We start from the raw sequence: 24,157 nt of genomic DNA, 5'->3' as shown, positions 1-24,157 counted from the left end.
TGAGTGAGTTTTTGCCTATACAGCCTGTTGTCAAAGTGTCATTTAATAACAGCATTCTGCTGCTTTTTTTCTCCCCCATAGATCCCCCTAATCCAGAAAGCAACCGGAGCCCAGGCCTGAGATGAGGCGAGTCGGTGAAGAGCACCCCTCACCCCGTTTATGCACTCCCCAACAACTGCCTTGAACATTGGGGGGCTCCTCCTCTTTTCATCAGTGGAGATAGTGGGGGCTTTGCTCGGGTGCCTTATACCTTTTAGGACCAGAGTGGAGCAGGTCCACTGGTCCTTCATTTCAAAGAGAGGCTTCTCTTCTGTAAAATTCCTGTTCTGTGTCATGCTAGCCAAACCCCTCTCTTGTCTGCTGTCTCACAAAGTCTGTGCCTTGACCAACCACTGCCCCCCCAGCTGCTGCTGTTGGGGCACGGATGGACCCAAAATGGAAAGGACTGGAACAGCTCCCCTGGAACAGAGAAATGGGATCCGCTATTTGGGGTTGTTGCCTTCCACTCTTGGTGGTGAAGGACACGTTTGAGATAATTTTGCCTCAGCTGCTGCCACCCCTCTAAGGAAGGGGAGAAGAGGCAAAGAGGTGCCACCTGTATGCTGGGTCTTTTTGAGCCATATCAGGCCAAATGTCCTGTGCTGTCCAGACATTGGTTCTCTGAAGGAGAGGTGACAGGGTTGGACCCAGTTGAGCCTTGAAGGCTGCTGTATGTAGCCACAGCCTCAGTAAGCCTGTTCGTAAGCCTTGTGGCGCCTCCCACCAAATGACCTGTGGGGATCAAAGAGCTCAGTTGAATCAAGGCCACGTTCTGTATCTGCACTTGCACTCCCCACGTGTACACACACACTTGTATTACTTCCCTGATGTTTGGTGTTTAATCAGTATACAGATTGTGCCTCCTTTTTGATGCTAAGTTCTTACCACATTGTCTAATCTGCAATGTCACCACGGCAGAAGCTGAAAACTCCTCAGAGGCTCTTGGTGTTTCTGCATTCTGCTTCCCTGTGCTACCAACGAGCTGAAGATGCAACTCCCCCCACCCCACCCCGGCTCTGTTCAGTCCATGTGCTGGAGCCAGCTCTTTTCCTATCCTCAGCTTAAGTGTCTCTGAGCCAGCACAAGAGGTGGCCACTGCCAGGGCTAGTCTTACTGTCTTGGTCCTGCCTAAGCTGAGAGTTTCCCCACATGTTCTCCTGGCCCCTGAATACCTGCTTTCATTAAAGGCATGCTAACGCATGAGCATGTGTGAAGGGTGGCAGAGTGGGAAACGGCAGCAGCCAAGCTAAGCGGCCTGAGCCAGCCCAGGTTGAAGGCGGCTGTTTTTTCTCTCCCCTCCTCTGTGCCTGGCCTAGTTGCCACAAGCAACCATCTTTTCCTTCCTGCTGCTCTGTGCCATGGGGTGTAGACCTTTCCCCCCCTATTCTGTGCTGAGCACCTCCATGCCACTTGTATCTGCCTCAGATATAAAAGTGGTTCAGTGGAGCCATCTAGGATTTTTACCTGGGGGAAGGGGTGCTGATTCCCCCAGGAGGTCCAGGCAGCTCCCACGGTGCCTCTTCCCCTGTTAAACACGGCCATGCAAATGCATGCTTTGTCCAAAGTTGCTTGCGACCCCTTTGTGGCGCATGGGATCCTAAGGACGTTGTCCTGCGTTATATATTGGATTCTGTTCACCTTCTCAGGCTGCTTTTGGAGTGTCCTTGGTCCCCCCTCCATGAATAATGTGAAGGTCAAAGGGGGGAGAATGGTGGCATGCAAAGTTCTATGGCACTTGTGTGGAAGGGTCTTTTGGTGGGGTGGGGGAGGAATTATTAGCTGTGACTTTCCTTGAGGGGTTTGCGGGGACATTGGAGGGCTTGGCTGAAGCCCCCCCCCCTTCATTCCATGCTCAAAGGGGTAGCATTAAACCTGGTGCCTGAGAGGGAGATGTCTGCCCTCCTCTCGGGCCAAGTCCTGCATCTCCTCTTCCTCTACCTCTCCCCCCAATTGTTCTCCTGCCACGGCCGCCATACATATCTCTGCATGTACATGGTGCATGACAGCCTGTGCCATGGGTCACCAGGGACCTGTTGTTTATCCAAGTGTGAAACAATGTACAATAAAATTGTGGTGACCTTGCTGTGCTGCCTCTGGTCTTTGCTGCTGATCCCAGAAGGGGAGGCTGCATGTGTGGTGGGTGGGTGCTTAACTGCAGGAGGTGGAAAAGCTGACTACCCCAACCAGGGTCTGTGGGCTACATCGCTGCTCTTGCAGATTCCTTTCTTGGGCTAGGACTAGAGCATGAGGAGAGAGCGGCCTGCTCTTCTTCCTGGAGTGCGCCAGAGTGGCTTGTGTGCTGTGAGAGGCCCAGGAGCCTCCAGTCTTCTGCTCTTTCCCATGTGACCAAGGCCTGTCTTGGTCTCTATTGCCAGACTTCCCTTTACCTCTTCACTACGGGGAAGTCCACCGTAATCATTTTTGAAAAGGCTTGAGATATGTAAACTAGTCCCGTCCCCGTCCCCCCATTGCTGTCCCAAAGTCAGGGGATGAGGATGGGGTGGACTTGAACCTTTAGCAGCCCATTGGACATGCCCTGCCTTCCTTTAATGAACCCTAGCTGAGACTTTGGCCATGAATAATTTGTACAATAGTTCTTGGGGGGGGGCCGCTGTTGACATTTAGCACTAAAGATTGAGACGGCTGTAGACTAACTGGAGGAGGAGAGGAAGGAGAGCTTGTTTGAATGTTGCTGCTCCCTGGACAGAGTCCCCAAGGGGAACTTGGAAGGTGAAGCATGCAAAGACCAACTTCAAGAAGACAGATCCATTTAGCTCCAGAAAAAAAATGGGGAGGGGGCATGACATGAAAGAAGTCTGTATGGGCACATAAAGGATAGTAGGTTGTCTGGTGCTTTTCTCCCAGAATAGGGCAAAAGGGCACAGGCTGGGCTCTATACAGGAGTGGTGGGCCAGGGGCTGGGGATGGCAGGGGCATCCTGCAGGAATCAGTCTGGGCGGGGTTGGACCAACAGGCACCCGGGGGTTGTGGGTTGTGGGTCTTGCTGCTCTCCTGTATTTTCAACGTGAGTACTATAATTATGATGAGGTGCGGCTCTAGCTTGAAGCAGATACAGGCTGGAACTGTTTGTTTGTGAGAGGGAGGAGACCGCTTGGAGACCCAGATGCAACTGTGGGGCTCAAGATAAGCCTGGGTGTGGCTCCTCCTGGTTTGCAGGCAGAGAAAGGAGAACTTGTATCTACAGAGCTGCACCTGGACCAGGCTTCTCTCCTGGAGGCATGGTGCAGCAGAGCCATCTGAAGCGAGATGCTTTCTCAGTCACCGAATTTGGCCACAGATGTGTGACTTGAGAGACCCTTTTTTCCTCGTGTTTTATTGCTGGGATATTCCACAGCCTCCCCAAAAAACAATTGTTTCCAGGTACAATTCCTGATGCTTCCCTTTGAAAGCCAAAAGGGTTTGGTCTCTGTATTCAACTTGGCAGGTGTATATTTTTATTTTTTTAATTTCATTTATACCCCACCTTTCTCCCCAGTGGTCCTCCCGAAGCAGTTTACATTGTTCTCGCCATTTATCCCCACAACAACTCTGCAAGGCAGGTTAGGCTGAGCACTTCTCCATGGAAGTGCATAGATACGTAGCCCGATTTATAACTTTAAGAACATGGAATCTGGTGTGGAGATCGGAGAAGCTGACATGCATTGATGGCCTTAGGAATCAAAAGATGTTGCAAATTGCACTTGAAAGGACACATTTAGCAAGGGGATCTGTCTGTGGTCCTGGAAATAAAGAGTTGTGCCTACCTATTCTGCCTTTACTGCAGCCCTCTGCTATGGCTGCAAACCTGAAATTTCAGCACTGCTTAGTGTAGTGAATCCCTACAAACCTCCACCCTAAAACCTAAGATGGGAAAAATTAAAGATGTTTGCAAGCAACTAGATATCCAGCTGCAAATTCAAGAGGAAAGGGTGACTATGCCTGCATTGGTAGTACTTGCTTTTTAAAAAAACACGAAGGATTGAAGTTTGGGGAGCAATAGAACAGCCATCACTGAAAGGAGGAAGGCTGCAATGTATTCTCATCAGCTGCCTAGGGAGGTGGTGAGCTCCCCTTCACCAGCAGTTTTCAAGAAGAGGCTGGATTAATATTAGTCAGGGATGCTTTAGGCTCATCCTGCATTGGGCAGGGGGTTGGACTAGAAGGTCTGTTTGGCCCCTTCCAACTCTGTAATTCTGTGCGAAACGAGATAGGAAAATTAGTGCCTGTATTTCATTATCAGACCAAAAGCTCTCACCAGGGCAGAATTTAAGTCAAGATGTGCGTTGCAAATGCCCAGTCCAATACTTTGCCAGACCTGTTTAAAGAAAGGGGTTGTGTAAATTGGGCATCAGACTTGGATTGGGTGGGGGGGGGGCATGCCCTTACCCTGTTCATGGTTGAGATTTATTTATTTATTTATAGTCTGCCTTTCTTGCTGAGTCTCAAGGTGGATTACATAGTGTGAGATTAGTACAATCGGTATCAAAGATATTTCCATAAACAGTGACATAGGTTAAATAAAAACAAGTTTACAAAGGCATAGCATTAGCAAGGATCCAATGCAGAGTTGAATAAATGCTGAAACAGAACATACTCAGTTGTAGGACTGACGTTAGACAACATGAAGCACAGATAGTAAATAGGAGTACATATTTAAAGCAACAGATAATACGTAAGGCAACATAGTGGTGAAGTCTATGGTCCCTAACTCAGCAAAGCATCTGAGACCCCCCTCCCTACAATACAGCCCTCCTATCTGAGTAAAAAGCCTTTTTGAATAATTCTGCATCGTTTGCAGAAAGCCAGGAGAGTGGGGCCTCTCCTGACTTCCTCAGGCAGGCCGTTACACAGGGTAAGGGCACCCACAGAGGAAGCCTGTGTACCATCCCTTAGCCTGCCCTAAAACACAGATTCTCCTCCCCCACCCCATCATCTGTTGCTCTGAGCATCTCGAAGGTAACACAAAAAGAGAAGGAGAATCTCCTCTGCCCGGGCTCCCAATGCTAGCTACAAGGCCGATCAGAAGGGCCCATCCAGCTTCTCCTGCCAGGGCTGGGCACCTGATAAGGCATATCAGAAAGGAGCCCCCTTATCAGCATCTGACAGACAAGGGCTTCCTAGAAGTACAGTTCTGCAGATAAACAAGCTGCAGATAAACACGCTACCCAAGTCTGGGGAGGAAACCCAAAATGTCCTATCTCGAAGCTCCAGAAAACCTTTAGCCTTCATAGGTGTGGATTGCAACAGCGAAGCCAGGTACTGCAACTAGGAATGCAGAATTATTTCCTGGCAATGGCTTGTGTTTAAAATGGGGCCTCTGCCTTGAGATCAGTTTCATACCCTGAGATGTATTTCATATGCCTCTACTCAGCCCTGTGTGTGTGTGAACAAATGTGTGTACAGAGTGCCATTTCTGTTATAGCACACCTTTGCAACGATTGCATAGGGAGCAGCCTTTAATTTCAAACATGAGAGATACTGGGACTTACACCCATCTAGAACTTGAAGTTCACATGCTAGGTCCCCTTTTCGTAAGCTGAAACGTGCTCTTGTTTTCCTCGGGGCTCGTAGCTTCCTGGTTCGTCTGGGCAGGAAGGGCCAGCCACTGACTCCAGGTGCATCAGGTTTGGCTGTAGCAAAGGCAACTCTCTTTGCCTGAGATCAGAGGCACAGTCACTGGGGCCGATCCAGATGCTGACGGCTTGAGCTTGGCTCAGTCAGACCAAGTTCTTACATCTGCCCTGAATGGCATTTTCATTTTGCTGAGCAAGTAGCTGGACAACACCCCACCTCCTGCTGAGGTCCCTCTTTTCTGAATCCTTAATTGTGATCTTCTACCCTGTGATTGTGATCTTCCACACTGATATCCCCTACGGCTTGTGATCTCCAGAACATATTTTGAAGGACTCGGCAAAGCTCAACCTTAGATTTTGTTAAATCAAGACAAAAGCACCCGTGATTGTCCACAGAGACTTTTCTGCAAACACGTCCAGCCCAAGGGCGAGTTGCTGATACTTTTAATTTTTAAAAATGAATTCCAGCTTGAGAGGGCAGAAGGAATATCTCCCACCTAATCTGAATCCCATTTTGTCATCCTCAGAGAACTTCCATTTCTTGCAAGTCTCTGATACTGGGAGGGGACTGCTGACTTTTGGCTGAGCCCCAAGTTCAGGCAAGGAAGAGTTAAAAGGGGGGTGGCAGAAATGCAGTATGCTAATAAGGCCAAGGATATATAAAGAGCACCTTTGGAACTTCCCATCTCTAGATGATGCCATTTTTAAGGAAGCCAGCATGGCTGAAACTGTAAGTATTTGTGGCGGGGTAAAGTGAAAACCCAGGTATCGACTTGCTCAATTGCTGAGGCTGTCTTCTTTATCTTTGTATAATAGTTATGGGTGGGGAGTGCCTTGATGCTGCTTCCCCCTCCCCAATACTCTGGAGTAGATGTAAAGACATGAGAATCTTCAGGTGGGGACAAAAGTGAAACTTCTGGAGTAAAAGCAGTTAGGGTTGTTTCTATTTGTTTTTTGCTTATTTCTAAGGCCCAATAAAGAGAAGCCAGGCTGGGGGGAGGCATGGGGGATGGCAGAGGGAAGAACTAAATTGTTTCTCATGCATTCTTCCTGTATCTTCATTAACAGGCTTTTTAAAATAAAAAAGCATATCAAAACATTATTCCTATACCCCTGACATAGAATAAACCTTAATACTGATGGTTAAACATTGGGGGATCACAATTATCTAAAATGTGCAATTCCAAGAGGAGTCTGCCTCTGTGTGGATTTCCTAGCTTTTATCATGCAATACATGATTTTCTTGTTCTGTTGCTAGGGTTGCCAGGTCCAGGTTGGGAAATTCCTGGAGATTCCTGGAGATTCCTGGAGAAGGCAGGGGATTGGGAGGGGAGGGACCTCAGCAGGGTATAGTGTCATACCGCCCACCCTCCAAAGCAGCCATTTTCTCCAGGGCAACTGAGCTCTATGGCTCTATGTGTGGATTTCCTAGCTTTTATCATGCAATACATGATTTTCTTGTTCTGTTGCTAGGGTTGCCAGGTCCAGGTTGGGAAATTCCTGGAGATTTTGGGAGTGGAGCCTGGAGAAGGCAGGGGATTGGGAGGGGAGGGACCTCAGCAGGGTATAGTGTCATACCGCCCACCCTCCAAAGCAGCCATTTTCTCCAGGGCAACTGAGCTCTATGGCCCGGAGATCAATTATAATTCCGGGAGATCTCCAGCTACCACCTGGAGGCTGGCAACCCTATCTGTTGCTCAGCTTGGGAAACCAGAGCTCATCCTAGCACAGAGCAGACTTCCTGGCAACTACCCCAATGTCTTTCGACATTGACTTTTACACCTTTTACACAGAAAATCTTAGAAAAGAAGGGGTGGTAAGAGTAAAATTCCTGTTCCTTTGTTTATACCAATGGCGTTTGCCCTGCTGTATTATTTGAACAGCTGATCCGGTCATGACGGATGTGGTGGCCCTCCACAACACACATCTGAGGCAGGTTGAAAGCGCTTTAACAGTGCAATCCTAAGAAGAGATACTCCAATCTAAGCCCACTGAAATCAATGGGCTTCAACTGGAGTAACTCTTTTTAGGATTGCACTGCTGGTGTCGTGGTTTCCTTCCAATGGGCTCTAAGGAAATAACCTTTTGAGAAGAGGGTGGGAATTCTTTGTGAAAGGGACTTCTTACCTATGTCCTAGCTCAGCAGGCATTTCCTTAACATCCTTCGGGATTGTCTGCACAGTCAGCACACCTTAAAGTGGCAGTGCGGTCAGCACAGAAGTATTTTGTTGCTGAGTCTATGGCTGGGAAGCAGCACTGCCCGGATGCAAACGCCCCTTTGGAGAGCACTCAGCCCTGCAGAGTACTTCATTCCCTGAATCTGGGCATCATTGCTATTAAACAGATTTAAAACTGGTTTAAATTTGCACTGGAGTGAAATGTCTGCCATATGCTTACCCTACTGTAGTTTGAAAAGCATTAAGCTGGTCAGCTGAAGCCCCTTTCCTGTCTAAGGCCACGAAGATGCTGCAGCTTTTGGACCTCGCTCATTCCCTGGGTACCTTCAGAGTGTGAAGAAGGATGAAAGGGCTCTTCTGGAGGCTTCTCAGCATCCTCTAAGGAGGGGATGGGGGACAAAAGGAACATTGCCAGTGAAATGCATCATACCCCAAGTCTAGAAGTGCAGCCTCTGCAGGCATCTAACTGCTCCCCTCCCCCAATTAAGTTCAGCTCCACTTCCAGAGGGTTGTCTTACTCAGTGGTTAATTTCTGAAAAAGAGAGGAGAATGCTGAGGCCTTCTTGTTTTCTAATTCCAGGTGTGTTGCTGGTTTGGGTTGTGTTGAAGAAAAGCACACTTTGCACTTGCTCAAGAGTGATTTTTGCCCTCATTTATTTCAGATGAGTTTAAAAGCACAGATTATCCTCCTAACTAGGCTCTTTCTTGTTCCTCCAGCTTTCCAGTTCCAGAACCGGCTGCCAAGACTTTCAAAGGTTCCAGGTTGGATATCATCGTATACTGTAAGTTGGAATCAGACACTACAGTATAGATGATGTACTACCTTGATTTCCTTGTCCACCTGACCACCAAGATCTTAAAGCCCTCAGATGCAGTATTGGGTAGGAGATAGAGAACAGGTTCATTTCTTAATCTTAAAGTGCCTATCCTATCTAGTTCTAGAGAGGTGAGAACTGTCTGTGATTACTCAGCGATGGTGAAAGTGCAAAGGAACTCTGCATACATACTCAGCAGCAACATCTTTATTCTGCAGTGATTCCAGGGCTGAGTTCTGGCACTCCCAAGATGCTCAGAAGCTAAGCCTGGGTGATCACCCACCTACTGTAAACCCTGCATTTCTGTGCAACAGGGTAGCCTACAGAAGGCTTAGAAGAGTGTCAAAACAGCTGAGATGAAACACCAAACCACCCCCACCTGGCAAGCCTGCTTTGAGACAAACTTTGTGGTGTGTCGGTAAAACCGTTACCATTACTGAGTTTAGTAATGGTAATGGTTATTCTGCCACCCCAGCCCACATCCAGAAGTTGGGGAGCACCATCCTCCAGTTTGACATCTCCTTTCCAGAAGATATCTCTCCTATGCGGCTGTCAAAAATAAAAAATAGCTCCAGAACCTTCTGTGTATCTGTTTTCCATTTACTTTGTGAAGTGTGATTACACTTGCTAACTCTGGCTTTGGAAATTTGGGGGTGGTGTCTGGAGGTGCAGAATTTGGGGATGGGAGGGAGCTCAGTGGGGGTGATGTTATTTAGGGTTGCTGGCTCTGGGTTGGGAAATTCCTGGACATTTGTAGGTGGGGTTTAGGGGGGGGCCTCAGCGGGGTATACTGTCATACAGTTCACTGTCCAAAGCAGCCTAGGGGGAACTGATAGCCATAGTCTGGAGATCACCAATTCTTGGAGAACTTAGGCCCCACCTCAATACTGGTAAACCAAAATGTATCTACAGCTCTGGAGAGAGCAAGCAGGGTAGATCGGTTGGCTGAGTAGCAAGAATACGTATTTTAATGCCCCTAGGCAGTAGAGAAAGTGATGCAATCCTAAAACATGTCTATTTGAATGGCAGATTGAAATGGGGCTTAGACACACTTGCCTGTCTCTAAACGTGACAGATTTGCAGAAAGAACATCAGAAGAGCCTGGCTGGATCAAACTAGGGTCCCAGCAGTCCAGTATCTAGCATCCAATAATGGCCAGCTAGATACTCCCATGTAGGGGCATGATGAAAGCAAGGGTTGTTCCTCACGTCCCTTGCCTCTGAACATGGAGGTTACTATTCCATGGATTTGACTAATACATTTTTTAAAATCCTCTAAGCTAATGACGCATCTTGTGGCAATGAGGATCATAAGCCCATTATAGGCTTCATGAACACCTCGTGTAAATGGCCTTACCATAATCCTCATCAAAATGTATTAAGCAACCACAAGCTCCAGTGATATAAGGTTGCCAACTCTAGGTTAGGAAATTCCCAGAGACTTTGGAGCTGAAAGCTGGGGAGGCCAGGGTTTGGGGAGGGGAGAAACCTCAACAGTGTACAATGCCATAGAGTCCGCCTTCCAAAGCAGCCATTTTCTCCAGGGGAAGTGATATCTAAGGCCTGGAGAGCACTTACAATTCTGGGTATTTCCAGCCACCACCTGGAGGTTGGCAACCAAAGAAAGAGGGAGGGAAACTCTATTCCCGCTCTTTGCCGTTTCATAATTTCCACCGCTTTTAAATAGTATTTGTCTTCCCTATGAAAAGGCACTCTGCGTATACTCAGAGCAGGAGCTTTTTTTTATGCCCGTATCTACAAAGCCCCACAGGCCACCACGACGGCTGGGCGCTCTGTCCCTTAAATCTCTATGGTCTCCGCTGGCCAATGGGAGATGCCGTTCCCTTGTCTCCCCCCACAATGCCTTGCGCGAGGCAGCGAGCCCAAAATGGCGGCGCTCGCGGTGCGTGATACCCTCTGAGAGCTGGTTGTGATTACCATGGCAGGAACCTTGGGCCTGGTTGGCCGTCAGGGTTGGCATGCGCTTCGCGGCTCCGTCTCAGGTGGCGTCTCCGGGCCGTGGGAGGGTCAGGCGGGGTCGTTCCTTAGTTAGGCTGGCGTTATTGGGAAAGTTCAGCTGCGAGCCTTCGTTGGCAGTATGGTGTGTAGCTTAGCTTGTGGAACTCGCTTCTACAAGATGTTACGTCTAGTTCTGTTTCATGTGTTTATTTGCATTTTGGAAAAAAACATACCGCTTTTTTCACCGCACAAAAAATGCGAGGTGATTTAACAGCATTTAAAACACACTGTACAGTTACACATAATATTGTTGCTGATTTCAGCGGAATGGTTATGTGTGTCCCATTTTTAGGCTTCCACCGGTTTTATACTGCTCCTGATATTCTGTGGGATTGATTTCAAAAATGTATTTTATGTTATACAGGGCTTAGCAGGTTTTAGATTCTAGTGAGGCACAGTGCAGTTGGAGATCTTTGATGTTAAGTGCACCTGTAAAGCAGAGGTTTTCCTGCAGCGCTGCCATGTGGGATTTCTTCAGAACTGCTGTTTTCCCTCTCTTCCGGCTAGGAACAAGTATCTCTTTCCTGAAGAACAGAGCTCAGCAGGTCAGGATTTTCCCTGTTTGCTTGTATGGATGTTCTGCCCTGGATCACATCCTTGGGATTTCTAAAGAGGATGCAAAATGTTTGGTGGGCCAGCATCCTCCACCTGTGAATGCCTTTCAAGGTGAGGTACATCAGTTGTTTTAGTAAAAAGGTTACTGAAGTAAAGGCTGAAAGGGAAAGTTTGCAACTTCCTCTAGGTATCTAGCAAGTGGGGCAGATGAAGTGCTTGTTGCAATTTGCGGAAAGAAAATTGTGGGAGGGTAGAGATCTCTCTGAATGCACATAGAAGATTAAAATGTACAGCTTCAATAATCTGTCTCCCCCTCCTGTTATATTCAGAGAGGTCTTTGAACCCCCCAATACCTGATTTAACCCAAAGCAGTTTATACAGAGTATGTGGAGACAGACCTGCTTAGGTTTTGTGTGTGAGAGGGGTAACAGCAGCATGTAACTCACCATTCTCTGGTATGATCATTCAAGAGGACTCGCCTCTGTGTACTATTTTTACTTTGTACAGTAGTGACGGGTAGGTTTTATTTAGAAAATGTTCAGTTAATACGAGATTTTTTCTGGTTTTATATTATTTTGCAAAATAGTATTTCCTTGGAGCTCTTCCTAATTATCAGAAAACCTGTTGCTTTCCTCCTGTTGCATTCCTCCAGACCTTTGTGGGGTGGGGAGGTGAAGCTATGCTGGTGTTCTTCTTTCTCAGGAGGCATCAAATGGAAGTGTTTTTAGTGGGCCTTACTCAGGCAATGATGACTTGCACAGGAGGACAAGAGTGGGAACTCTTTAAAAAGAACCCCATACTCCTACTTTGCTTTTTTGCAGTGAGAACAGGGCAGGGGTGTATCCTAGACATTCTTTATTCTTAACATTTCAAGACTCACAGTTTGCTGTTGGAGTGGAAAAGAGTAAAATTACATAAACTCCAAGTTGCTTTTCCACTCTGCTTCTGCATGAGTGACTGTTCCTTGTAATTGGAGAAACAATAACACCTGCAACTGAAATGAATGCATAGCCTTCCCTCAATTGTTCCCGTCTCCAACTTCTTCTTCTCACTTTGTCATCTTTATCTTCAGTTTGGGGTTGTAACATCTTTGGAGCAAGGTGGATTTGATTTAGATCAGTCATCAGTAAAACTTGATTTAAATCATGGTTTTCTGCATAAAGGCTCATTCTTGCTGGATGATATAACCTTAATGTTTGCAACCCAGATGAAGTTTCATTTTTAGTAAAATAAATTCTCAGATTAGTTTTACACTTGCATCAGATAACTAAAGATTGTTTAGTTATCTACCATTTGAAATAGATAATTGAGAAAACATTGTGAAGTGAACTATCTGCAGTTTAATAGGTTAGTCATTAATAATTGGACAACTTTTCTGCTGTACTTTATTGGAAGGAGAAATAATAATTAACAATTTAAATTGTTTTATTTAACTAAAACAATAACATTAAATAGCATGTCTATTCTTGTATTTGCGTAAACATCTGTATTTGTAACTAATGTGGTTAAACAAAAATATTCCTGAACTGGGACTATTTTATTGCCTGCTGCCATTAGAGGTTTTCTTTTCAAGAGAGAGAATAATATGATAAATCTTAGGCTACACTCACAAAGATCTCAAGACTTCTGCAGTATTCTGCTCAAAAAGTTTCACTTTCATTTGTACTGCTTACTCTTCCTTTCTCACACTTAGTTCTTAACATCTCCTCCTTATCCAGACCTATTCTGCCCTAAACAATCTTCTGTTCATTTAACTTCTTGAAACTTAAGAGGTAAGGGGTTGATTCTGTGTCCATAGATTGCAGAGGAACAATAGGACTGAGTTCTATGTATTGTCGAAGGCTTTCACGGCCGGAAATCCATATGCAAAAGAACCTCCTCAGGATACAGTGAAGCCTCCCGCCATTAGCATTCCACACCCTGGGAAACTCTTACAGAATGACTCAGCTCAACCCCACCCCTCCTGAGTAGATACAAATGACCTACATCTTTTCCACACTGTGACACTGAGAGATCTCTGTCTTTTGGTGCTACACCTCTGAAGATGCCAGCCACAGCTGCTGGCGAAACGTCAGGAACTACAATGCCAAGACCACGGCAATACAGCCCGGAAAACCCCCAACAACCATCGGACTGAGTTCTCTTTCCCAACTTTGTTTTTTAATATACAGAGTATATAGTCATACTGCATAATTAAAAATTAATCCTTATTGCATGATGAGAAATCTTTGGGCTATAATGTATCTTAAATAGAAAACGATCTTTAGATAGATTTTTTTCCCTCAAAAAGCATTCTATCAAAATCAGATTTAAATCAAAAACATTCTGATTCAAGTTTTTAAAAATCACTGATTTTTATCCACCTTGCTTTGGAGAACTTTTCATTATTTGCTTGTCATTTTCTACTCTGTAAAAGTCTTCTGTGTAGTGGTGGCTCTATGCAAATAAAAAATGAAGGGGTGCAACAGGCAGCCTCCCCTCAGGCCAGGAAATTCTGCTGCCCGTCTCTACTAAGAGTGATGAAATGCTCCAGTCACATCTGATGCCAAATTATTTGAGCCTTGCTGGAAGCAGATGGGAAGGAGGCAGGCCAGACCAGTGACTCATGCAGAAATACAGCAGGTACTGCAATTTGTCCTGAATGCACTTCTGGCTCTCTGGCATCTTCAATTATTGAATGCATTTTGCTTGGAAAAGAAGGACATCTTGACACTTGGCCTGAGATCATACTGGAAATTAATGTGTTCTCTCTGCAGCTGAGCAAGATGATTTGCTGGGCCACCAGCCAGATCAGCCAGAGAATCCCAAAGTCCTGAGAGTTGCCGTTATTGGAGCTCCAAATGCTGGGAAATCAACCCTGTCAAATCAACTCTTGGGCCGGAAGGTAATATTTCAGATTTCCTATGAATGCAGGAGAGCCTTCAAAACTTCTTTGTAATAAAACTTCAGGTGTTTGTGTTTGTGTGTATTTGCAGGTCTTGCCAGTGTCAAAGAAGGTACACACAACGAGGTGTAGTGCCCAGGCCATCATCACAGAGGAGGACACCCAGCTGGTGGGTATTGATGAGAACTGACCAAAGCACTCTGTCCACAGATTACTTTGAGGAGTTTTTCCTGAGAAGCTTCCAGGGCATAATAGAGGCAGCCTTTCCTTATGGGTTTCCAAGTCTCTGGCAGTTGACGATAGACTCTCTGAACATAGAACTCCCATGCCTAGTTTTTGTGGCTAGTAGCTGGTGATGGATTCTTCATCCATGAATATGCGCTCATTTTCTATCTGTGCCTGCCTGTCCATTCATGTAGAATTCTTTAGCATTCTAAAAGGATAGCAGATGAAATGGCCCATGGCAGAGAAACAAAATAAAAGTCCAGCGGCATCTTAAAAGACGAATAACATTTATTGCAGTATGACGTTTCATGACCCAGAGCTCACGTCTTTAGATACGTAATCTCTGTCACAAAAGTCATACTGGAATAAGTGTTGTTAGTCTTTAAGGTGCCACTGGACTTCTATTTGTTTTCCTATGGTAGACTACAACAGACTAACACAGCTATCACACTGGAATTACGATGACATAACCAGTAACACTTTTACATGATAGTCCAGGCAGCTGAAACATTAGCACAGTTCACACTGGCTCTATATTCTGTTCTGTTCTATTATAGCAGGTTCCTATTTTTTTCCAAATAAGTTTGTAATGAATAAATAAACGTAAAGAATTTATGGCAAAAACAAAATTACTATCTTCTTACAGACTACTTCTTCAGGGTTCAGTCTCTGGTTTTCAGATTTTCATTGGGGTGTCTTGCTCTTTCTCCTCTAGGTTCTGTTAGATACGCCTGGACTCACCACTTTAGCCAAAGCCAAAAGGTACAGTTCTAGTTGGGGAGAAGCGTGGCTTTGTTGGAGAGGGGCCAGACTACGAGCATGGGAGGTGTTACTGTGCCTTGCATTTTCTCTTTCAGGCACAATTTGGAAAAGTCTCTACTGCAGGACCCTTGGAAGAGCTTGAAGACTGCAGACTTAGGTGGAGGCCTTGATAGTTTCCTCATTTCTTCCCCTTCCCCTTGTGTGTCTCTGGCATCCTGGTTGCAGGGAGAGATGGGTGGGTGAGCTGCATGCTCTGCCAGCTCAGATGGCCATTCTTCCTTGAGCTGCTGCTCTGCCTGCTGTCCTTTATGCAGAGCTAGGGAGCCAGAGGTTGTCCCCAGCTGAATGTGTGTCCTCTTTGTTTTGAAGTGCTGGTACTTGTGGATGTCGCAGATCACTTTACCCGGAACCAGCTCCACCCCCAGGTGCGCAAGTGCCTCTTCCAGTTCTCACAGGTTCCCAGCATCCTTGTCTTGAACAAGGTAAGCAGCGGCCCCAGACTGACCGATATAAACAAAAAATCCCAAAGGCCATCAGTAGTAAATATAGTCAAGATGCTGCTCTTGTAAATATTTTCAAATTCTCAATAAATTTTGCTGAATTTTTTTTAAAAGCAGGGGTGGAGAAGCTCAAAAGGCTCAAAGCAGCTTCCAGTCCGAAGGGGAGGTGGATCTATAATAGAAATATGACCCAACCCCAGTTTTGCTGATCTTGTTAATGGGAAGGTTGCTGCTGCATTTAATCCTGCTCTGAACAGCCTCTGAACATGCTGCTCTGTTTCAGGTGGATTTGCTGAAGAAGAAACTTCTTCTTCTGGACATAGTTATGGAACTCACTGAGGGAGTTGTCAATGGGAAGAAGGTTCAAGCTACATCTGTGTCAAAGAGACTTTCCCCTACTGCCACTCATAGCAATTCTCATGAGAGCACCCAGGATTCTGTGACCTGTGAGGTTACAACTATAAAGTCTGGGGACTCAGTGGAACCAAGCAGTCCCCAAGCAGGCTCTGATTCAGGCCCCAAAGCCAACAACATTATGGAAGAGGTGGCTTCTGCAGGAGAGAGCATGAAGAAACAAAGGAAGGTGTCCAAGAACGGTTGGCCTCACTTTCAGGATGTCTTCATGCTGGCTGCAGTTAACAGAGAGGAGGTGGAAACACTGAAGGCAAGTCATAAGTCCTGCTTAAGTAAGCTTCAGCAGCCCTCCCAGGGAAATTACTCAGCTGATCAAAGGATGCCTTATTAGAGGGCCTGATTCCAAGTGGAATCTTGTAAGCATGGCCACGAAAATGGGGCTTTATAGTTTAGCTGATTGCATAATATGAGTGATTTGGGGTATGAGGACATTTTGTTTCATCTCATAAAACTTGGCACTGTATGTTCAGAATCCTTCATAAAGCAGAACTGGTGAGTGGAGTGCCTAGATGGCTTTCAAAAATAATTAGACACATTCCTCAAGGGCAGGCAGTGATGGTTACTGTGATTGCTGGATAGAACCTCTGGGCACAGAAGCAGTGTGGCTCTGAATTCCAGATGCTGGAGAGAATCTACAGGGAAGTAATCATCTCTCATTGCTTTGCTTGTTTGTTTTTGTTGTTTGTTTGTGCATTTTTCTCAGTGAAATGCAAGGCGGATCACGACATAAAACAATATAATCAGACTGCAAAACACTCTGTAAACAATACAACAGGACTAGGATGACAAAAAGTTAGAAACACAATGGAAAAAGAAAAGGTATTAGACAAGATATATGATAAACAGTGATGAAAAGTAGAAGACAATGCAGTAAAAGCAGCATCAACACGTAATAAACCTTGAAATAGACTGTCTTATTCCTTTTATAAAGCAGCCCTTATTCCATTTATTAAAATGAACCATTCTGCTTTACCCCGTCCGCAGAATAATACAAGTGGGGAAGCCTTCCTGGTCTCAGGCAAGCAGTTCCACAAGGGTGGAAGCAGAACGCTTGATTAAGTGGCTGTTGGTCTGATCCAGTAAGCCTGTCTTTGGAATTGGGCTGCTGGAGGCCACTGTACAGGGAAGCTGCGTGGTAGAAATGAGGAGGGGAAGGTTGAGATAGCATTGGGGCACCTCCTGTCTGGAATGTACCGCTCCCTTTTAGGAGACAAGAACCAGCCTGTGCCAGAACAATTGGATGTGGTGGGAAATGTGTCTTGGATGTGTCTTTAATTTTTGCTCACCCTCAGGCTGGACTGCCAATAAGCTTAGGTGACCTCCTTTCATCAATAGATTCTCAGGGTGCTCACCAAGTTTTCCTGCCCATCTCGTTAATTTTTAAAAAACTTTTGAAGAAGTAATCAAAGATGCAGGCTTTACTTACTTGCTTTGTGTTCAAATGAAGCATTCTAACTCGATTGTAAGTTGCTACTAGGAAGTGGCTTACGAAAACTTGGGGTGGGTCCATCCTGGCTCCGTACTTGGCCATCGCTGCTGCTGGCTTCACACCTGCCCTCTTAGTTAAGACCTTATTTAAGGACCCTGATACAGTATGAAGGGCTTTTTCATAGCAATTTAGAGATAGCACCAAATAATTCCTGCTTGGCTCTAAAGTGACCAGCTAATCACATACTGTATGCAACCTAATACACACACATGTTAAAGTCTGAATAAATCCACACATTCAAACCAATTGATTTTGTCTTTTAAAGGCAACTCTTACTTTGACTGCAAGGTCTAACATTGTTTCAGTCTGTATGTCAATATGTGCTGTAGCTGTTGCTTTCCACTTTTAAAGAACTATTTGTATAGCTATTGCCAGGCTCACAAGATCTAGAGCCTTTGTTTTTTTGAAAAGTTCCAGGAAGAAGGAATGTACCCTCATACTGCATTAAGTGGATTAAGATACAGTGAACCTTTGAGTGTAAAATTAATCTATTAATTTTTAACCAAAATGGCCTGATAATTGGATATACCCATGACATATGTGCCTTATTTACTTTTAGCTGCTTATATCTCCAACACCTGTCTTGAGTCTGATAATCCCAATTTCAGGGATCTACTGGGTGTCCAATAATTTCAGAGAAGATTTCTTTGTTTTGTTTTAACTTTTAAGGTCTAAATTAATGGTTATTTCTTGCCATATTGTTTTCTGAATCTGGATATTGCATTGCACATTCCAGTTCTGCAGCAGTTCCTCACTTACAGGTTTGTGATCACGTTTTAAATAGGCATGTAAAGATTCATCTACTTTGGGCGACGATTCTGTAGATGTCAAAAAAAGAAGGTATTTTAGGGAAGTGGGATACTGCAAAGGCATCTGGGCCAAATTTGGTATGAAGGCAAGGGGTTAATCGCAGATACGGCCACCTTGGCTGTATGACTTGCCTGCAGTTCCTTTCTCCTTGCCTTTGGGATGGGGCAACTCTTGGGTGGGTACCTCCTGACACAATCTGGATTCTCTATGCCAACAGAAGTACCTTCTGATGCAAGCCAAGCCAGGCCCCTGGGAGTTTCATAGCGAGGTTCTGACTAGCCAGTCGCCTCAAGAGATTTGTGACAACATCATCCGTGAGAAGCTCCTTGAGTATTTGCCTGAGGAAGTGCCCTACACTGTGCAACAGGTGTGTGTGGATGTGGGAGGGTCTGGGCGTTACTTCCATGTGTAAAGCCACACAGTCGCTCACTATGGTCTTCTTGGCTCTGTTTTCCTTGCAGTGCACAGAGCTTTGGGAGGAGGGACCCAGCGGGGAGCTGGTCATTCTGCAGAACTTGGTGGTCCAGAAGGAGACCCATTTGGTGAATACTGGGGTCAAAGGGTATTTTTCTCTAGTGGGGGAACCCTGGAATGTTGTTATGTTCTATTAAGCTGCTAATGAAGCATGGGCTAAGATAGCCCATTGGCAACCAATGCTGTAGTATGACCCAGAAGCCTCTAAAGCAGATTACGGGGGCCTCTTTAGCTTAAGCACAAAATTCTAGAGCATCTTGAAGATGGCAGGATTGATTGATTGATTGTCAGCCTTTCTAACAAACCTGTCAGTTTATGCAACGCAAGTTAGTATGAACAATAGCTTGGACATTCAATGAACAAATACAATTGGGTATGGGTCGCAGAAAAGTGAAAACAAGCATAAATCCGAACACAGATATGAAACAGTGCTGAAACAAAGCCTAAGTAATTAAGCATGATTTCTTTAACAATATGGAAACTACCCAGTAGGAGCATATCTACATAGTAGAACAGAATATAGTCCCTGTCCCAAGGCATCTTTCTGAGCCATTTCTTACAGCACATCCCTATTACCCGAGTAAAAAAAAGCCCTCTTAATAATTCAGTTTTGCATAGTTTGTAGAAAGCAAGGAATGGGAGCTTTCCTGACCTCCTCAGGGAGGACATTCCATAAGGTGGAGGCTACCACAGAGAAAGAACATGTATGGGCAGCTGTTGGTTTTGCCCAACTGCAGGGTGGTATTGGCAGAAGGCCTGGTTTGAATTAGCAAAGCTGCCATGGCAAGAGCATTGGTCCAATCTGTGTGGCCCAAAGTTAGGGTCTTCCAAAACCACTGAGTGCCACAAGCAGCTGCCCTGTAGAAAGGCACTTTCAAAATGCACAGCTGCAGGTGACGATGAAAACCCCCAAATAAACATCACGCCCATCTTGGAACTTCAGGGGGGGGGACACTTTAAGTCAGACAGATTTCTATCTGACTTAATTATGAACATCAAGATAGTTATAGCTAGAAATTGCAAATCATGCTGAAGATTAAAAATGAGTTGAGCACACAGGGTGGGGGCTGTAGTTTATTCAAAAGCAGGAAAAAGAATATTCAAAACTGGAAGCCTAAAATAATTTGGAAGTGAGTGGTTTGGACATTTCACAGTCTTGAAGCTTTCTACCCCATCTATCTTGCACAGCATCATATGAGAGCCCTGCTGGATCCATCTAGTCTGGCATCCTGTCTCACACAATGGCCAACTCTGGAGAGCCAACAACGGCATAGAGGCTGATGCCTTCCTCTGAAGTTGCCTCCTGGCACTGATATTCAGAGGTTTTCTGCCTCTGAATGTGGAGGTCAAAACTGGATGAATGTCTGGCGTGAATTACATGCTGGGCTGCTCTTGGTTATCTATACATTTCAACTGGAAAAATAAATTGGAGAATAGCCTGGGCATCTTTGAATGACCACCTTTTCGATTTAAGTGTTCCTGCCTGTCTTGCAGAGGCCACGGGACTCCCCGGGAGCTCTTTGTTGTATGCAGTGCCGGCGGTTGGCCAAGAATGTGGTTATCTTACTACTGATCCACCCTCATGTTTTCAGCTGGGGATATCAGGCTACAGAACAGTCATGATGTCAATATGCAGATTAAGCAGAAGAGAACCCTTGGCTTACATGCCTTCTCCTTGTTCCCCCCTGCAGAAGATGCTGATTGGCCCACAAGGCCAGGTGATCAGTACGATTACCAACGAGGCCGGTCGTGACCTGATGGATGCTTTCCTGTGTGATGTCCACTTGAAGCTCTACGTGAAGCTGAAGAAATGAGTCCTTTGGACTTCGGGTACTCCTGCAGGAACTGAACATGCAGATGCAGAGGGGACTGCCATCAGCCTCCCCCCCCCCCCCCTCTGGAGCTGGCCTCTTCATGCCAGGAGACTGTGAAGTAACCGTAGTGCTGCAAGGTTCTCTGGATGCATCTCTGTTCCCACAAAGATTGTAGCAGATGCGGGGGGGGGGGGGGGCCTGGTCTTCCCTCCCTAGTTATGACATGAAGTGGTCCTCTCAGGCTACTGCCAGGCTCAAAATTATAGTGGTTCTTCAAAGGACAATGTAATTTCTGTATCTTTCTGCTAAAACGAGGGGGAAATGATGGACGTTTTTGTGTCCTCCATAGTTTTCTCAGGTATCATATGACGGTGGCTAGTGCAGTGAGCTCATTCCATCTTCCCCATTTGTATGATGCAGTATTGATACATAAGCAAGTTCTCTATACAGGGAACAGTTGTATCTGCTTTACAGCTTCTTCCACAGGGAGCTATATATCCAGAAGAAGCCATCATGAAAGAACGCTGGAGGCCACGAGGACACATGATATTTCTGTTGGGGGGTTGTGAAAAGAAAGGAGATGCCCGAGGGCAGCGTTTTCTGCTTGGGAGCCATTGATCGAAGTGTCTGAAAGTGATGGACTGATTTGTTCTTATCAAATGAAGTATCCTGGTCCCTCCATGGCTTTCTGTGCACAGAGTGAGGATGCATTTCAGGCAGTCCCTTCCCTGCCCCTTTCTCTGCCACCTGGATTTTGCTACCATGTTCTATTTCACCCTTTTCATACCTGCCTCTCTTGCTTTCAGGTTGGCTGGGTTCATGTTTATTTGCTTCTTATTTATTTCATTTATATTCTGTCTTTTCTCCAAAGGGGGCTCAAAGTGGCTTGCGTCATTCTCCTCTCTTCCAATTTATCCTCACAACAGCCCTATGAGGTAGATTAGGCTGAGAGTTACATAGAGTGGTGATTTGAAGCTGGGTCTCCCATATCCTAGCCTGACACTAACTGCTATACCACTCTATCTGTCCTAGAAACAAACAAAATTAAACTTGTTGGAGAATGAATAGGGCGCAATCACTCATGGATGCCTTGAAACTATTTAAAATGACATGATGCTTCTTTAGCGCTGGCCTCTTCTCACCTTTGTGGAGATGAAGGCCTATAGGCTGAAATCTGCTGAATGTTGGAGGCAGTCCAATACACACGGCACTTTGGGGGTGGAATTGGGAGAGAGTGCTTACCTCTCCCTATGAATGTTGCATGTTGGAGCCCGTGGTCCAGGGAGGGAGGGAGGGAATGGGCACTTCTGGTAAACCAGTCCCTCTGCCAGTTTGTCCAGCTGCTCAAGCTAGCCAAGGCCTGTGGTTGGAGAGTGCATTACCAGCATTTATTTTATTTTAGAGCCTGTATTTTAGAGGGCTGCTGGGCTGATCCCTTAATTTGACAGTTAGGGTCCTGACAGCACCAGATTCTTCTGAGTAGGCAGTGAAGACTTCTGCATTCTGCCAGTCCAGTTTAAGTTTGAGACTGTCATTCAAGGAACAATTCCAGATAGGAATACTCATAAAGCTGTCTTATACTGAATCAGCATTGTCTTTTTAGATAGTGGCTTCCCTGGGGTCTCAAGTCAAGATCTTTCCTTTTAAAACTCGACATGCCGGGGATTGAACCCAGGACCTTTGCATGCCAAGCAGCTGTGGCCCCTCCCCTGATGAGCATCTTACTAATAATTGTTATGGGCTGGAAGGTTTCCTGAGCTGCCTTCTCCTCCCACTGAATTTAATGAGAACACAGGAGTGGCCCTCGTGTAGGAGGGGAAGTGAGGCAGATCCTGCTGGTCTGCTGGCAGCAAGCCCAGGTAGCTTCAGCTGAGGTTTTTCTCCTCTTCAGGCAGGTTCTTAGTCTGGGCTCTTGGCCTGGCCACAGCTCATCTCAGTGGACTCTAGCAAAGAACTGGCTTACACAATTACCGGGGTGGGTGGGAGAAAAGCCATGACAAAAGAATTGGTTTGAGACCAGTTTAAAAGGACAAAATCCAGACAATCGTCTCAGGCTGGTACTTCAGATACGGCCCTAGCGTACCTCTGTCCTAGCCAGGGCTGTTTCAGCCTAGCCTGTTCCCGAGGCAAAATCAGTCATGAAAAAGCAGATCAAACTTCTAGTCCTGATGGTTGTCTTGAAAGCATGTAGGCAGTGCCTTTACATGCCAGCAAAGTGGTTGAATAAGAATTTCAAGCTGGGTGTGTGTGAAAACTTCAGAGTCCTTAGTAGCTGACTGCTTTCCCCAGTATAGAAAAACTGAGGTGAGTTATGCAAAGAGAACTTACGCACATCTAGTCAACATGTATAATTTTGGTTCGAACCACGCTCCTCTACCTACTGCTGTGCTTTGTGCCAATGTTCAGTTTTGTTGGGAAATGGAAGCTCTAGCATCCTACACAGCAGCTAGCAGAGCAGGAGGAACTCCCATTTCTTGACTGAAGCCCTGCTTTGCATACTGCTCATTGACTCTGCCTGACGTGCTCTTTCCTCCTTGCATCTTTCCAGTGAGCTCATCTTAACTGCTTCTGATTTGAGCCTCTGAAAGGTCTTGTGGAGGGAGGGAGGAGAGGACTGGTGCCTGAGAAGCTTTGGCCCATTCTGCCACAGCTGGAGTGGAAGTGTGCAGTGGATGTACTTTGCTGTTATCACCGGGGTTCCACTTTGTCCTCACTGACCTTTGCCCCTGCTGCACAGGCATCTATCTGATTAGATAATGGCATATGTAATTAGAGCAGGCAGGCAGTTGTAGAATTGTGCTGGCTCTGTGTGCAGCCCTTGGAAGACTGACCTCAGCAGAGAGTTCTTCTAACTTGCAGTGATAGTTAACTCTGCACAGTATTAATTGACTATCCCTTATGACATCACAGTAGTCACCTTCCCTAACTGGGAGTAGTTTTTCAAGTGGAATAAAACTGATTTTTTAAAAAATAAATGTTAATTGAATAAATTTGGAAAGTACTTGTGTGGAGGATGGGGCAGGGGTTACATCCTGCCTGAATCATTAGGAAAGGGGAAGGGGAAGATGAAATCAACAGTTCTTTTGAGGATGCTCATGGAATAGAGGTGGGATAAAGCTCATAGCAGGAAATAAGTCCGCCAACTCCTTTCTTTGTAGTAAGTTACCTGTTTTTATGGCAGTCTTTTATGTAGCATAGTAGCCATGAGCGAAGAACTTATCCAATTCATATATTTATTTGGGGTGCTACTGGCTTGATTTTTGCTCTTATTTAAGAAATGTATGTGCCACCTTTGTAAAGACTTGCTCAAGGTGTTTCACAAGATAAAAACAGTGCAATAAAATCGTAAGAAGCCAGAACATAAAAACAGCATCAAGCACAATTTAGCAGTTTAAAATGATATTCATGAAACAGCCCTCTGGCTCAAAGCAGGCTTTAAAAGCAATTTTAAAAGATCCAAACCTTAGTTAAAAGTCTGGGTAAAAATATGTTTTGCCTTAGCACCTAAAGGAGAGTAAGCTAGGTGCCAGGTGATCCCCAAGCTGAAGGGCATCCTAGAGGGGGTCCATAAGTAGACTTGGGCAAGCCCCAGCTCTCCATCTTAAATA

At 45.6% G+C, this 24,157-nt stretch overlaps 2 protein-coding genes and 1 long non-coding RNA gene across 7 annotated transcripts in view; all 3 read left to right on the top strand.

The window, feature by feature from the left end:
* Window positions 1–2,122, top strand: part of FLOT2 (flotillin 2) — a 32,619-nt gene extending 30,497 nt beyond the window's left edge. For all 4 annotated transcript variants that reach the window (XM_055002077.1, XM_055002078.1, XM_055002079.1 and 1 more), the window contains one exon: window positions 82–2,122. In XM_055002077.1, the coding sequence (XP_054858052.1) occupies window positions 82–120 (39 nt within the window). In that variant the 3' untranslated portion in view covers window positions 121–2,122. The remainder of the gene's footprint in view (window positions 1–81) is intronic.
* Window positions 2,123–6,304: 4,182 nt separating this feature from the next.
* Window positions 6,305–9,182, top strand: LOC129344722 (uncharacterized). Its single transcript, XR_008598409.1, has 2 exons — window positions 6,305–6,342; window positions 8,507–9,182. It is a non-coding gene; the product is annotated as an uncharacterized LOC129344722 (long non-coding RNA).
* A 1,249-nt stretch (window positions 9,183–10,431) lies between these two features.
* Window positions 10,432–23,901, top strand: ERAL1 (Era like 12S mitochondrial rRNA chaperone 1). Of its 2 annotated transcripts, XM_055001569.1 has the most exons (11): window positions 10,432–10,606; window positions 11,130–11,288; window positions 13,934–14,061; window positions 14,153–14,230; window positions 15,002–15,048; window positions 15,144–15,205; window positions 15,418–15,530; window positions 15,832–16,212; window positions 18,479–18,628; window positions 18,723–18,803; window positions 20,427–23,901. In XM_055001569.1, exons 1-11 carry the CDS (start codon window positions 10,543–10,545, stop codon window positions 20,547–20,549), a joined length of 1,386 nt encoding a protein of 461 aa, XP_054857544.1. In that variant the 5' UTR covers window positions 10,432–10,542; the 3' UTR covers window positions 20,550–23,901. The 2 variants fall into 2 exon arrangements, with proteins under 2 accessions (XP_054857544.1, XP_054857546.1); XM_055001571.1 differs by lacking the exon at window positions 18,723–18,803.
* Window positions 23,902–24,157: the final 256 nt, after the last annotated feature.

This window comes from Eublepharis macularius, chromosome 17 (genome assembly GCF_028583425.1).
Source record: "Eublepharis macularius isolate TG4126 chromosome 17, MPM_Emac_v1.0, whole genome shotgun sequence".
NCBI lineage: Eukaryota > Metazoa > Chordata > Lepidosauria > Squamata > Eublepharidae > Eublepharis > Eublepharis macularius.
The sequence above is the reverse complement of the archived record's forward strand: the minus strand, read 5'-3'. Positions and strand labels throughout refer to the sequence as shown.

Coding starts and splice junctions, on each gene's coding strand:
- ERAL1 (XM_055001569.1), top strand. CDS start 10,543: ATGGCAGGAACCTTGGGCCTGGTTGGCCGTCAGGGTTGGCATGCGCTT. Junction 15,049..15,143: donor ACTTTAGCCAAAGCCAAAAG/GTACAGTTCTAG, acceptor TTTCTCTTTCAG/GCACAATTTGGAAAAGTCTC. Junction 15,206..15,417: donor CTTGAAGACTGCAGACTTAG/GTGGAGGCCTTG, acceptor TTTGTTTTGAAG/TGCTGGTACTTGTGGATGTC.